The sequence below is a fragment of the Arachis hypogaea genome, chromosome 3, assembly GCF_003086295.3.
Source record: "Arachis hypogaea cultivar Tifrunner chromosome 3, arahy.Tifrunner.gnm2.J5K5, whole genome shotgun sequence".
NCBI classification, from domain to species: domain Eukaryota; kingdom Viridiplantae; phylum Streptophyta; class Magnoliopsida; order Fabales; family Fabaceae; genus Arachis; species Arachis hypogaea.
The window spans coordinates 136060882-136076087 of record NC_092038.1 but is presented as its reverse complement, the minus strand read 5'-3'; the positions used below and the strand labels follow the sequence as shown (position 1 = coordinate 136076087).

General features: G+C 34.7%; 2 protein-coding genes across 2 annotated transcripts; both read left to right on the top strand.

The window, feature by feature from the left end:
• Nucleotides 1-5663, top strand: LOC112734176 (histidine--tRNA ligase, cytoplasmic). The gene is made up of 7 exons (XM_025783400.2): nt 1-1509; nt 1828-2007; nt 2183-2440; nt 2899-3033; nt 3201-3482; nt 3691-3831; nt 4171-5663. Exons 1-7 carry the CDS (start codon nt 175-177, stop codon nt 4468-4470), a joined length of 2631 nt encoding a protein of 876 aa, XP_025639185.1. The 5' UTR covers nt 1-174; the 3' UTR covers nt 4471-5663.
• Nucleotides 5664-6209: 546 nt separating this feature from the next.
• LOC112734175 (ubiquitin-conjugating enzyme E2 variant 1B) lies at nt 6210-9119 on the top strand. Its single transcript, XM_025783398.2, has 5 exons — nt 6210-6516; nt 7290-7429; nt 7771-7896; nt 7966-8092; nt 8745-9119. The coding sequence occupies exons 1-5, from the start codon at nt 6489-6491 to the stop codon at nt 8801-8803; spliced, it is 480 nt and encodes a 159-aa protein (XP_025639183.1). The 5' UTR covers nt 6210-6488; the 3' UTR covers nt 8804-9119.
• The last annotated feature ends 6087 nt before the right edge of the window (nt 9120-15206 follow it).

Sequence of the window (15206 nt, the reverse complement as noted above, 5' to 3'; positions counted from 1 at the left end):
ATCAAACACCTCTCACCTATCAACTCCATCTGAGTATCCACGTTAAAGAAAAGAAGAATCTATTGGAAGCAAGGAAAGCTTATTAGTAGCGGCGTTGTAGGAAGAAGGAACCTAAAACAGTAAAACCCTGCTTCCATTCTCTCAAGTCGCAACTGGTTTCAGCCTTCACCGCTCATGGCTGAGCTCTCTACCGTTACACTCGGCGGCAAGGGCTCCTCCCTCTCTTCCTCCGCCGTTTCCGCCGTCTCCGCCAGCCTCGCCCATGTCCGCATTGATACATCTGCCCTCGACAGGCTCTCCTCCTCATCGTCCTCTGCAACGCCCTCGTTGAAGCACACCATCGCAATCCCTAACTTCCTCTCCCTCTTCGAAATCCGAGCCTTCCTCCTCGTACTTCTCAACAAGCTCCTCCTCACTCCCTCCTCTTCCATTCGCCCTGACCTTCTTCTTCTCATTTCCGAATCCCTCAATTCCAACCCCAACGCTTTCCGATTCGAAGATCTCCAAGTCACTCAAGACGAGTTGCTCGTTCTCAACAACGCTTCTTCGGCATTGCTTGGAGTTTCAGCTATTTTGGACCACCAATCCGCCGCATTGACGTCCTTCTCCGATGTCGCCGCCGCGCTGTCCTGCGAGGCCTCAAAAGCCGACGTGGCCGCCTTCAATTTGATGGATTCTGGTGACGGTCATACTTCCAAGGAGGAAGTTGGAGTCGCAAGTGATATGAGGGTTCTGCTTAACGGATCCAAGCTGGTGGGAAAGGAGAAGATTGGAGCGGTTGCCAAGGTTCCAAAGATTCATGGAACTTTGAGGGAACAGGTTAAATCGGTGCATTCAAAGATGCGAGTTGAGTTAAATTCGGGTTTTAAATTGGCTGAAATTCAGGCTGCTAGTGATGGAACTGAACAAGCTGTCTCCACTGTGCTATTGTCATTGGCAGCGGCATTGAGGGAACTTGGTGAGTGTAGTTTTCTGCGTGCTAAAAATAATTTGGAGTCCATAAGCAGTGATGATTTGAAATCGAGCATTGGGGAGATGTTTGGAAAGGAATGCCCCACTGATGCTAGCTTAGGTAGTGGTTTCAATGCGGCTTTGGGCTTGGTTTTAGGAAAGGACTATGTTAAGTTTGCAGGCAAAGTCAACGTGCTATTGGGGTCTGTTTGGAAGATTGTGGCATGGGAAGTTGTAACTGCCTTTGCTGTACTTGAAGGTGCGGAGCTGAATGAAAAGGGTCAAGGGGTTCAGGGCAATGCAGAGAATTCAAAAGCAGACAAGAAGAAGAAGAAGGTTGTTTTGGGCAAAGGAACTAGTATGATTTTGCCATTGATTAAGGACGGGTTGCAGAGTAAAAGAGCGGCTGCTGTTGAGAATTCAGGGTTGTTAGAGACAATGGTGGGAAACTTTCAATTGTTTTTGGATTCAGCCGAACCTGAGTTTAATGGATTTTTATTGAAGGTAAAGGATATTCTGGAAAGCAATGAAAGCAGAAGATTGCCCAAGATCCCTAAGGTAATTCTCTAAATGTACTTGTTAAGCTTACAGATTTAATCTACTTAATTCGTATCAAATTCATTTGAGAACTTTTATGTGCTTGAGCTTGATCAATTACAGCAAAAGGCATCTTACTAGGGGTAAAGCTATAAATAACATATATTCCAAATCCAATGGATTGTGCTGCTGAGCTATTATTCATTTGTCTACTTTTATCTTTTTGGCATTTGGTGCTGCTGTCTATTGATGATGGAAATGTTCTGTGTTTGCATCTGTTACCACATGGGATGTGCTTGCTGGTAATCTTACATTGAGTATTACAATACAAAATTTCAGGGAACTCGTGATTTTGCTAAAGAGCAAATGACAATTAGAAAGAAGGCATTTTCAATAATAGAACAAGTCTTTGAGAGGCATGGCGCCACAGCCTTGGATACCCCTGTTTTTGAGTTGCGAGAAACTCTAATGGGGAAGTATGGAGAAGATTCAAAGTTGATTTATGATCTTGCTGATCAGGTAAATATATTTATTTCTAGTTTCATTTATGATCTTGCTGCTATATTTGATCATGTTAATTTTTTATTTATCTTGACTTCACTTCCTTATGACTTCCATGTAGGTTATCTGTAAGATTGGTTTCTTCTTTCTCAAAGTTTATTTCATGCTAACTTGTAATAAACTTGTTTGACAGGGTGGGGAGCTCTGTTCATTGAGGTATGACTTGACAGTTCCATTTGCTAGGTTTATGGCCATGAATGGTCTGACATCTTTAAAAAGGTACCAAATAGCTAAGGTCTACAGAAGAGACAACCCATCAAAGGGAAGATACCGTGAATTTTACCAATGCGACTTTGATATTGCTGGACCATCTGAAAAAATGGCTCCAGACTTTGAGGTTGTTAGAGTTTTGACTGAATTGCTTGATGAGCTTGACATTGGGGAATATGAGGTAAATATTTGTGTGATTTATTATCTAGACACAATGTTCTTATATTGTAGGACCGTCTTCTGTGCTTATAATTTGATATTGAGATCAACCATCGTGGTCTGTCAATACTTTTTGAAGAGTTGTTAGCAACACAACACATCCAAGTTGTATAGAAATGTGCTAATTCTTGGGCTTATGTTCTGTGGCTAGGATTTTTAGTTAATATATGTTCTTGGCTTACATAAGGTGCAATTGTTAACCCCATTGTTATCAGAATATCAGTTCCTTTCTATGCCACTTACTCAATTATCAAACTATATGTAAGCTGATGTGGTCTTTGCTCTTTACCTTTTTAATCCCAATCGTTCCTTTGGATGTGACTGGCAATTGATTGTGGTTCTTGAAACTCTATTGAATAATGTGTTAAGATTACACGGTATATTTTGGTATGTGACTCTTTTTCTTGTTTTGCTTTGCAGATAAAGTTGAATCATAGGAAGTTACTGGATGGCATGATGGAAATATGTGGAGTACCACCTGAGAAGTTTAGGACTATATGCTCTAGCATTGACAAGTTAGACAAACAGTCTTTTGAACAGATAAGAAAAGAAATGGTGAGGACATATGCTTCTTCTTGTGGTTGTTTGTATTTGGTATCTGCTTTTCTTCTATTGCTGATAACTTACTTAGGGTGAATTTGGTATGGCTGTTGCTTTTTAAATGCTGCTGATCTCTTAGTGTAATGTCTTTTACGTTTTTTTTTTTTTTCTTTTGATTGTAGGTGGAAGAGAAAGGGTTAACTGCTGAGACTGCAGATAGAATTGAAACTTATGTGAAAGAAAAAGGATCTCCATTAGCATTATTATCTAAACTTAAACAAGAGGGCAGTGCTTTCTTAGAACATGGTGGATCTGCTGATGCATTGAATGACCTGGAAATTTTATTTAAAGCCCTGGATAAATCTAAATGCATTGATAATGTGGTTTTTGACTTGAGTCTTGCTAGGGGCCTTGATTATTATACTGGAGTTATATATGAAGCTGTTTTTAAAGGGGGTGCTCAGGTAATGCGTATGTCTTATATGTCTTCCATTTTGAATGTTCGAACTTTAGTAACATTAAAATGTAATCCTTTATTCTTGAAAATACCTCTTTGTTGACTTCAATTTTATGATAGTCATTTTTGTGTATGCACACTTATTTGTTTCTTCTACATGAATTTTATTTGAATCTTTCTCCATATTTTTGGATGGGTTTATGGTTTTTCCACAGGTTGGTTCAATTGCTGCTGGTGGTCGATATGATAACTTAATAGGAATGTTTGGCTCAAAGCAAGTTCCAGCAGTTGGTGTAAGTCTTGGAATTGAGAGAGTATTTGCGATAATGGAGCAACAGCAGAAGGATCAGAACCAGGTAAAAGTCATAATACTTGATAAGTAACTTAATTGGCCGTGTATGTTAAATATATCATTCTTGATGGTTCTGAGCATGGAATATCATTTTGAAACCAATTTTGCCACAACATTCAGTGAACATTGATGCTTTATCTGAGCCTTTGAGAGGACAGGATCCCAAAAAAGAAGGAAAGAAAGAAAATACAAGCCAGCTAATGTTCCTAAATAACTTGGATTACTACAGAGTTTGAATGATGATGGTGGCTATTGGCATTGTGTAGCCAGTATTCCTATTTTTGTTTTCGCTTCTGTACCTCACAGTGTGATATAACTTCAGAATGGTATTGTTTTTCTTTAGGTGCCGCGGCCAAACAAGACAGAAGTGCTAGTGAGCATATTAGGGAATGACTTGACACTAGCTGCAGAGCTGGCAGGTGAATTGTGGGACACCGGTGTGAAAGCAGAGTTCTTGGTGAATAAAAGAAGACAGAAGCACTTTGACTTTGCCAAAGAATCAAGGATTCCATGGATGGTGATAGTTGGTGAGCAAGAAATAAAGGAAGGTGTTGTGCAATTGAAAAACTTGGAGGCTAGTAATGATGTAACCATTCCTAGAGATCAATTTGCGGAGCAAGTTCGAAGTAGGTTAAACCCATGAAGGGCAAGGCCCCTACAGGATTGTTTTCTGGATCAGCATTCATATCTTCATATTATGAAAAGGTAGTGTTTGTGTTGAGTGATCAGAGATTAGAACTAAAATTTCAATTTCGGGACACAAAATTTAAGTCCCTTCAATACCTTCAGAAAATGGTGACACATAATTGAAATTTTAATAACATTTTTTTTCAAAAATACCTTCATTCAACTTTTTCAAATTTCATGTTTAACTGCACCGCCCCTTTCCTCCCAAACCATGCTCCCTCTCCTACAACTTCCATCTCAACTGCCGCTGCTCCCCTCGTCGGCAGCAAATCTACCGGAGAACCAACCAGCAGAGAAACTGAAGGAACACCTCAAGCTCTCACTTGTGCCGCTTGTGGCTGCAACAAAAGCTTCCATAAGCTTTAAGTTTGAACGGAGGCTGTCACCAACCATGGCCCCTATGGCCAAAGCTTACAAGGACAACGTTGATGAATTCGTCATAACATACTATCCTATGTTGAGTTTTTTTTCTTGAATTTTGATTTTAAGTTTTTGTAATGATTTGGGGTTTTAGTTTATGTTGCCCATATATTTCTATCTTCGATGTTTTTGTAATAGTGAAGTTAATTATATTGTAATCTATTTTCCTTTAACACTAGAACCACTTGAGAAGAGGGAAATAGAGAACAGATTTTTTCTCCTCAAGAATGCATAGGTATTGCAAATTGGTTGAAGAATTTAGATGTTGAGTGAGCGGAGAGCTGAAGGTAGAAGCCGCGTGAGGACCAGAGGTCTTCGCCGGTGGTGAGAGCAGGCACGATTCTGATGACTTGTAAGAGGGTGGAGCGGTGGTTGCCAGTGACGCGTGTGTTGGAGTTCATTGTTTGAAGGAGTTTCAGAAGTTCATTGTTTGAAAGAGTTTCAGAAGAATCCCTAGTGTTAGTAACGCCATTTTGTAAAGGGATAAAAGGTATTTAAGTAATTTTATTTGTTTGGGTCTTTATATTTATTTTAAACTAAATAGGATATTCAGTCACCAAAAAAAAACTAAATAGGATATTGAGAAATAATTCAAGTTCATTTACAATAGCAATTTTTTTTTTGGATAGGTTTGTAATTCCTTATTTGATTAGAGAAATATTGAGAATTGAGATTGTCATGTATTCGATTAATCCAAAGTTAGCCCTCAGGTGAAAATCGTTGTGTTTTTATCCTCTTGCACAATCAATTTTGTCTTACCAACGTAATTCATGATTTCTTGTTTTTTCTTTTGTGCAAAGCATCTCATGCTTTTTCTTTTTCGATTAATTTCCGCGTTTTGGCCCAAGATTGTGTCCGGCTTCATTTCTTGAATTCTTGTAGTAAAAATAAAATTTAACTTTATGAGCATTATGTATATAAACTTGCAAAGATATCTTGAAGATTAGAAATTTAGAATAAGGTAGTTAAATAATGTTTCTTATATAGTAAGTAGTAACTGATGCACTTAGGAATGGCATTCTTGAAATAAAATTAACTACCTTTGATATGTCATTTTTGTTCCTAATTTGTCTCGTCAAAAGAAAACGAAGCTATAGTCTTTTATTAGAGAAATTCGGCACACCGTCTTGCTTTCGTTTAAAGTCGAATTAATTAGTATTACGATTATTAAAATAAAAATATCAATATAATATTATAATAATGAATAACTAAATATTCATGGGAAAAATTTTTCTTTTAAGCGCATATATATAAAAATATATGAAGAAATTAAACAAAATGAAAATGTTGAAAAATAATAGAAAAAGATCTAATGATGGGGTAAGTGACCTGATCTAAAGTTAATTTGATATTAAATTACGATAGAATAGACGCGACCCCTTACTTTACTCTCTCCCTAATCCCAATCTCCACTTCGCAAACATCATCACTTGGACTCGCAAAGTCACACTCATCCTCTCTTTCTCTCTCTTTAACCTTGTGACTTTCTCGCTCTACAATTCCAAAACCCTAGCCCTATCTTCACCTCCTCCATTTCTTTTCATCGCCCTAATAATGGGTTCCGAAGGATCAAGTGTTGTTGGTCAGTATTCTACACCTTCCCGCCGATTCCCGATTCCTGATTTCATGCTTTTTTGTTTTTCTTTTTTTTGTGTGGGTTTTTGGGTCCTAGCATTTTTTACCCCTAAATTGAGTTGAATTTTCTCGATCATTATTTTGTCAGCTCGTTCTATAATTGTGGTTATTTTTTTCGCCTTCTGGATGTTTGTGTGTGCTGCAATCTAGAATTTCTAATTGTGGTACTTTGTTTGTTTGATTCGTGTGAATGGGTTAAATACCTAGCTATAGCTATTACATATGGGTCCGTTATCATGAGATTATAACTTTGCATATTTGGAATTGAAATTATCAGTGTATCAATTATAGATATTGACTTAGATTGTTTTGCTATTTTGTCTTTATTCGTATTCATCTAGCTAATTTCTCAAAACCTAAAATTATCCATCTGATAAATGAAACAGGGAACAAAAAGGTTTTAGCCTGAAGAGTGTGTGATGTTACACTTATCTTTTGTTTTTGTTCTTCTTCATTGTTTCCTTAACTTGGTAATGCCGCATTTCTTTGCCATAACGATGTTCTTGCCTGCTGACATTATAATTTATGTGCCATTTTCTGCTCAAGTGTTGTGGTTTGGGTACCCCCCCCCCCCCCCCCCCCCCCCCCCCGGGTTCTTTCGAATGTATTTGAAAATGGTTACAACATTTGATAACTATGTTTGCCATTTATATTTAAGTGCTGTATAAAATAATTCCAAATTGCAGTTATCTAGCTTAAATTTTGGCCATATTTGTGCAGTTCCTAGGAATTTCAGATTATTGGAAGAGCTTGAGAGAGGTGAGAAGGGAATTGGAGATGGAACTGTAAGCTATGGAATGGATGATGCTGATGATATCTACATGCAATCATGGACTGGGACAATTATAGGTCCCCCTGGTGTAAGATGTTTGTTATTATTAAAATTATGTTATATGTTATATATGGTTTGTTGTAATTAAACATCTCCAAAAATTGTGGGGGGTTTATGTTGTTATTATTATTTTACAACTAAATGATTAAGAGGTTATGGAGCTCTCCATTTTAGTATAGTATACTTTCATATGATTAAACACAGAACACTACAGAGTAAACATGGTTTAAATGGAAACATGTTACTTATATGCTTTTTCTTCTTTAATATTTATGTGTGTGCTGCCTGCTAGTGGATATATATAATTACTGTTTCCCAAGCATTGTATTGACTTGCTGAACTTTCCCATTGATCTTCTTTTTTAACCAGACTGTCCACGAAGGGCGTATCTACCAATTGAAATTGTTTTGTGGTAAGGATTATCCAGACAATCCACCATCTGTTAGATTTCAGACAAGGATTAACATGACTTGCGTCAACCAAGAGACTGGAGTGGTAGGTAACTTTTGTGAGGGATTTATTATGATCGTTGATTGAAGATTTAACTTATAATTAAATTACTAGGTTGAACCACAATTGTTTCCCATGCTTGCTAATTGGCAAAGAGAGTGTACGATGGAAGACATTTTATTGCAATTGAAGAAAGAAATGTCGTCTCCACAGAACAGGAAGCTAGCTCAGCCTCCTGAAGGTATGTTGATCTTATTTCGGATTGTTCGTAGTATTATTTCTATATGCATGATTAATTTCTCTTTACATTCAATAGTTTCTGTATGATGGGGTACATGGATAATTTATAATCTTGATACAACAATATTTGTCTTTCTTTCTCATCCTTGTCTAAACACCCTTCCTTATGGATATTGATGATTTGATATAGCAGTACATATATGCATTGACTTGTAGGAGAAATATCGTAATGAAAAATATTATATGTGCATATAAGGTGAGGGAAACCAAGCCGACACACACTTTTGATAATTAATTTGTATATTTGTGTATTTGTAAACTTTCATGGTAATATGATATGAACCTAGTATTACTAGAAGAAATAAAACTGAAACTGCTGTAATTTTACTGGTAAGCTGTAATTACACTATTAGAGTGGGAGGTCAGCCTTGAAAGCGTGAATTCAAATATGGTACTTTGAAAATAAAAGAGAAAATACCCGAGGTGCCCTTTACTCTCCTAATTCTTTTAGGAATTCTTCTCATTACTAACACCTACCTCATACATATAGATATAGCATTAATTTTCCCTCTTTTAAAAGCATAGGATTCTATTGATGTATGAATCTTACAATCTTAGTTTGAAGATACTGAATGGTCTTGTGCTACTTTTAGGAAACGAAGAAGGAAGGATTGATCAGAAGGGGCTGGTGGTGAAATGTTGTATTGTGTAATCCAGGTGAGAGCCCAGCCCAAGAGTAATAATGTAAATAATTATATTCAATAGATGATCTCCCCTCACGGATTAATGCATTTATAAATGTAATTATGGACCATCTGCGTATCTTATGTAACCTGGAGCAATCAAAGAGCCTCTATTTGATCTCTGAATTTATCGTGAATTCTGTTAAACTGCTTTTATGATGACATCTGATTTGGCTGTTGGAACTATTTATCATCCTTTTCGAATGTATTGTGTCTAAGTCAATGTGAGCCCGTCTGTATACTTTATGCTGAAAGTGTGGCAATAACAGTGGATTTGTCATTGAATTGATTTCCCCAACATGTTAATTTGCATCATTGGTCATCATTAATTCCAGTGGTGTTTGCTTTTTGCATTTTGATCATCCTTATTACTCTCAAGAGAGATTACTGTTAGTAGGTGCAGGTAGGGTGGCAAACAGGTCTAAACCCGCTGGGCCGGCCCGCGTAACCTGCCAAAGGCGGACCGGGCTGGAAAATTGGGAACGCCAAATAGCAAAAGCCTGCCTAATCCGCACTGCTTAAACCGCGGGTTTTGGTGGGGCGGGGCGGGCTTTCCCGTTGGGCTTAGTATTTTTTGGCAAGGGGGTATTTTTGCAATTGTTTTAGTCAAAACTCAACTTTTTCCAATCCAACTTACAAGAGAATGAAAATGAAAATTGAGTGTTTTGGATTGTGTTTATTTTGCCTTCGAAGATAATATTTATAATTATGTTTTGGATGAAAATTTGGTTTATAATTATATTTATTAGATATTTATAATTATACAGATTTTAATGTTTGTGAATATAGAAATTATAATTTTTTATGCCTTTAGAAATTATAAATTTATTAAAATGATTGTGAAATTATATATATTATTTAATAGTTAATAGTAAAAAAAAAGAGGAGATTTGGCGTTAGGAGGGACGGAGTGGGATTTTCGAACCGTCACTAGGCGGGGCAGGGTGAATTTTTTCGCTTGCCACCCCTAGGTGTAGGTGGTACGGGAAAATTGCTACAAAGGAAAAAGAATTTGACATTGAACTTCGGAAATGGATCTTCTCCAGTTTTTTCAACACTTGAGGAAATGCAGTGTGATTTCTCACCATTAACTTTATAAGTGGGGCCAAAATTAAATATGAGAGAGAGTGTAATGAAGGGTGAGAGATCACAATTGACACCATCCAGTTTTTTTTTCATTGGAGAGGATCCACTCCCTTGAACTTCCATATTACACGGTCAACCAGACGATTGAAGCGATGTAAGTTGTGAAAACGTAGATATATGTGGTTGTCAAAAAGGGTCACTAAGGCATAGTAGTATCTGACACTAGCTATTACTTTGTTCTCCTTGCTCTACGACGTATTTTTGGGTATGGGTCTCATAGGAGCTATGGTTATTCTGAAGCAGCCTATAGAGCCTTTTAAGTTCCTGCGTGGCCTAAACTCAAAAAACTGACGCTGAAAGTGTGTAAAGAATCAACTATTTGCGTTCTTACGACTTACGAGGCCGAATGTGAAATGCACTGCCCTTCATTATTGAAAATTTTGGATCTTCCAAATTGGAGAAGTATATTTTAGGAAACTATATATGGTCTAATAGGAATATGTGTTACATACTTACACAGCTAACTATACAAAACGGCACTTTCACGTGGACATGGATACATTACAAATAATCTAGCTAGGAACGTGCAATGTGGGATTTGATATTCAATTATTCAAGTTTGCGTTCCGAATCCTGTAGCCTTATATATAGCCAGAGTGATGAGAAGTAAGATTGGACAATGTTGTCGAGATAGAGATTGAATTACGCCAAAATCGGGTAATGGAATGGCAAAAGCCATGGTGAATTAAACCTTATCTAATAATAGGGGCAAAATGAGGTTGGCATTTTGGTCGGAAGTTGAGGCTGAAATGCCTCTATGTAGAGTACTACTTTTATGTGGTGGCACATCAAATGCCAAAAGACAAAAATCCTCATTAATTTCTCATGTTAATATCAATGAATAATGCATACAAAATATTATATTATTGAATGTGTGTGAGGTGACCTTCCTTCAATCCTTCCCCTCTTGCAATGCTCTTTCCCTTTTCTTTTCTTTTCTTTTGCTTCCTCCTTCCACCTTACGTTGCTGCTGCACCAACCAACCATGTGTGTTTCTCTTTCTCACAGATGAAATAAACTTGAACTATACGTTGAATGTAACGTGTTTTTGTGGAGTGAACTGAATAATATAACACTCCATCATGAAAAAAAAAAAAGTATTATATTATTGTTTTTATCTCCTTTTTCACTTTAGTGGTAATTAAAACCCTATAAAAGAGTTTAAATGTCATCATTTTTCTTATTTTTTCCCCTAAAACGACTTGACCACGTATGAAGAATTGTTTAGTCGTATTTGAAGGATTCTGTTTTCTATTAGGTCAATTATTCGATACGTAGACATCAATCAATTTCATCTCTATTCAACCTCAACCTCCTATTCACTTAATACATACAAATCACTCTCATTTGAGACTTGTGATTCTAATCAACCAGACTATATCTTAATTAATTATGTTGTCAACCCCAAGTCTACCAACGGAAATCAGTATGCACTATGCATATAAAATAATTATATTGACCTAGACTTTAGAACAAAATATTCTAAAAGTATGTCTAACATTTAAATTAAATGGAACCTAGTGCTTCTGGTGACATATTATATTGCTTGGTCACGTAGAAAGAGTATGAAAGAGCTATAGTGCATCTAAACTTGTTAGATTATTGTATTTTGGAAAAGTGAATAAAAGGAAAACGTATCCATAACGAAAAGTTCCATTAAAATCTTAAACTCAAATGTCATAAACCAAACGCCTTTTTCTTAGTTGTAATGTGGGAGTAAGTCAATTTTGTTATTGCCAGACAATTTATTTAAAGAAGAGACATAATAATTGAAGCTTTTTGGGTGGTTAGTTTCTCTTCTTTTTATGCCATTCATGAAATGTGTAACATACACTCGTATAGTAGTTTTCATCATTAAACTTTTGGAAATTTTTCATATGTTTCAGAAATACGGATGTTCCAGTAATTTTAGTCGTTAATTTTAATTAGGATAATGCTAAGTAACCAATTTTTTTTAACCAACATCAACTAACTATTTTTTAAATTATTTTATTTATTTTAAATATTAAATTATAAATTTTTAATTCTAAATCTTAAACTAAAATTGATTAATATTAACTAACTAAAAGTTAGTTTTTTTATACTTTTTTTTCAATTAATATATATTATAGATATATTTTTTTATAATTGAGATGAACGATTAAAACGGGCTAAGACATCTTATTCTTTTCTCATTATTAAACATACTCATACTGGAATCCTTTCGCCACTAAACTTGTTATTAAAATGAGATACATGTAGCTGTCCGGCAAATCACGCGAGTTAAAGGTTGATTTGTGGATTGAAGGTGACATTTGAGAAATTAGAATTACTATTTTTTGCTGTTCTCTCATTCCATTGGTGGTAGGGAATCCTTGTGTTTGTGACTTTTTGTCATTTTAATCAGTCATGATGTGCTGCTAATAAATACAAAATAATATAATATAACTTATTTTCTTTTTAAAAGCATGCAAGTCTCAAGACATTCAAAATATGAAAGAGAATATAAAAAATATAAATTAAATCCAATCATTAAAAACCTTTTTTTAAAATAATATATATACTGTAGTCATATATATCTATGTGTCCATAAAACACATCACATGAGTATATATTAAGTCAATTACCAACGGCTATTAACAATCACACCCAAATTCATTCCTCAGTCAATTCCATCCATTGACTCCAGATCTTAATATAATTAGAGTTTGTGAAATTGTATTATTCACACTACAAATATAAAAGAATGTTATTACTATTAACTATATATAGACTTTCAGCAGAGCCTTCTCTTTTTCTACTTCCATTTTTCAGCTGCTTGTATTAGTTGAACAACTCATTATAAAATTAGTCAATGGTCCACATAATATTCAATATCACACATTCACATGTTTGAACACACTCAAACTGAATGGTGGAATTCATAAATGATGTATTATCAAATATTATATATATTGTCAATTGCAGTCAGTGTTGGTAGCTTGATGAGTTGGATTAAGAGCAAGTCCAAATAAATCTTTTTAAAATATTTATATGAACAGATTAAATCATGGAAAAAAAAAAGTGAGAGATGAAATAAGTTTATATTCAGGATTATAAGATAATAAATCTATGAATCTTTTATATCATGTACTTTTCACTTCATTTTTAACCAACATAAAAGTTTACCACCTATATTGAATTGTTATGTTATGAATGAATGAAGTTGATTTTTTTTTTATCACGGTATCCTCCAATCCGATAGATTTGAGCTCTAATTAAGGGTTTGCTGCTAGTTAATAGATTGTTATATGTAGAACTGTAGAAGTGAGCACAGGTCGGTTTAGTTCGAATTCATGATAAAATTAGAACTGAACCGATCAAAATATAATTGGTTCGATTCGAATAATTGGGTACCCGATGACTTTGAAATTCATAAAAAAAAATCAAATTTTTATCTTAAAAATTCAACAAGTACAATAAACATGTAGCATCAATAGAAATAATCCAAACATGTTAAACACCAAATACATTAAAAACTAAACTCATTAAAATCTAAACATATTAATAGTGAATAATCTTTGTCTAATGAAAAAGTCATATATATATATATATATATATATATATATATATATATATTTTTTTTTTTTTATTTAATTAGTATATGATCGGGTTTGTAGGTTGGTTCGGGTTCTGCACTCCCAGAACCGATACCCGAACCAATCACTAACAAAAACTATCGGTTTAGTTCGGGTTAAATTCGATTACCCGTTAATTCCAGAACCAATTTAATTGGTTCGGTTCGGATTTAGACAGGTAATCGGGTATCCGCTACCCGTGCTCACCCCTAATTATATGCACAATACGAAATTCGACCTCCGATACTTACTTAATTAGACAAGTGAGCTGAACATTCGACCAACCTAAATTGATATATTAAAGTTGGTTTAATTTTCTATGCATACGGAGTTGGGCTGGAATTGACTTGTATTGTATGTGGGGCTTTTAATTTTAATGCAAATGGTTAAAGCTAGGAAGTTTCTCACTCTACCTAGCATTGTATAGGATGGATGGAGAAATGTCTTTGTCCAATCCCATGCACCCTCACAGCTCCTAACATAATTGCTTTTGGTAAGAATCTACTATCTAGCAAGACTAGTTAATTGCTTATTATTTGTTTCTTTGATATCATGAATACTATTATGGTATACTTTGCACCAACTTGGATTTAACTCAGCCTAACAATTATATATTATCTTATATATGCGCCAACATGTTAGTAAGTGATAATCCTTCATTAGTTAACATCAATCAATTCTACCTTCCGCATTAATTGTTAAACAAGTTATATCCACCTAAGAAGTTCTTTTTACAAAACAACAAATATATAAATTATGTAACGACACCATTTGTCTTAAAAACACTTGCTTTAACAACTTTTTTTTCCATTGGAACATTATTTTGTTCTCAACATGTGAAATCAAATGTATTTATCTTGTTTGTAAAAATCTTCTCATGAAGTTTTCTGCACCGATCATTTGATATACTGATGTATATATAAAAAAAAAAGTAACACTTTCTACTATTAGATTAATCCACAGATTATTATAATATTGGCCATGAAGAATATCATGAGCGTGAAAAATACTCAAATGCAGCAGCCATTAAAATTGAAAGCAAAATATGAACACAAAGTTATCAATATCATAATCATTAAAATTTGAGGGACACTTGAAATGAAAGTGGAACTAAAATAAAGATGAAGAAAGAACAATTAATTTAAAAGGCTCTTAAACTTATATGAAAATCGAATGTGAAGATATAAATTAAACAAGAACAGAGAGCTAATTATCTCAATCTATATAGCTCAAATAATTTTGTTCATAAAATTAAAGGTGAGTTATTTTGTATGATCATTATTCATGGGTTGTAGAGGGCCCATCAAATTGCCAGCTGGCTATCAAATCCGATCGCAAGTTTAATCCATAAAAATTAAAGTGTTGGAAAATGTTAATAATTGCTTTGGTATTTGGTGATTATCAAAAGAGAGTAATATATAGTTGAGACATTAACATTATTGTTCTCAGATCTATTTTAGTATGTCGTGAAATTATAGTGTAACAGTTGAAAGTTTGTTTGTTTATTATAATAATACACATAATTATTTTATATATGTGAAAAAGAGATGTATAAAGGAATCAGATATGCCAAAGATGATAATAAATGATGAGCTTCAAAGTTTTTAAGCAAGTCATATTCAAACAAACT

Bases quoted from the DNA above. Each gene is read 5' to 3' on its own strand.
- LOC112734176 (XM_025783400.2), top strand. From the start codon at position 175: ATGGCTGAGCTCTCTACCGTTACACTCGGCGGCAAGGGCTCCTCCCTC. The intron at 2,441-2,898 runs GTAAATATTTGT...TTTGCTTTGCAG, and splicing joins TTGACATTGGGGAATATGAG to ATAAAGTTGAATCATAGGAA. The intron at 3,034-3,200 runs GTGAGGACATAT...TTTTGATTGTAG, and splicing joins AACAGATAAGAAAAGAAATG to GTGGAAGAGAAAGGGTTAAC.
- LOC112734175 (XM_025783398.2), top strand. From the start codon at position 6,489: ATGGGTTCCGAAGGATCAAGTGTTGTTG. The intron at 7,430-7,770 runs GTAAGATGTTTG...TTTTTTAACCAG, and splicing joins CAATTATAGGTCCCCCTGGT to ACTGTCCACGAAGGGCGTAT. The intron at 7,897-7,965 runs GTAGGTAACTTT...TTAAATTACTAG, and splicing joins TCAACCAAGAGACTGGAGTG to GTTGAACCACAATTGTTTCC.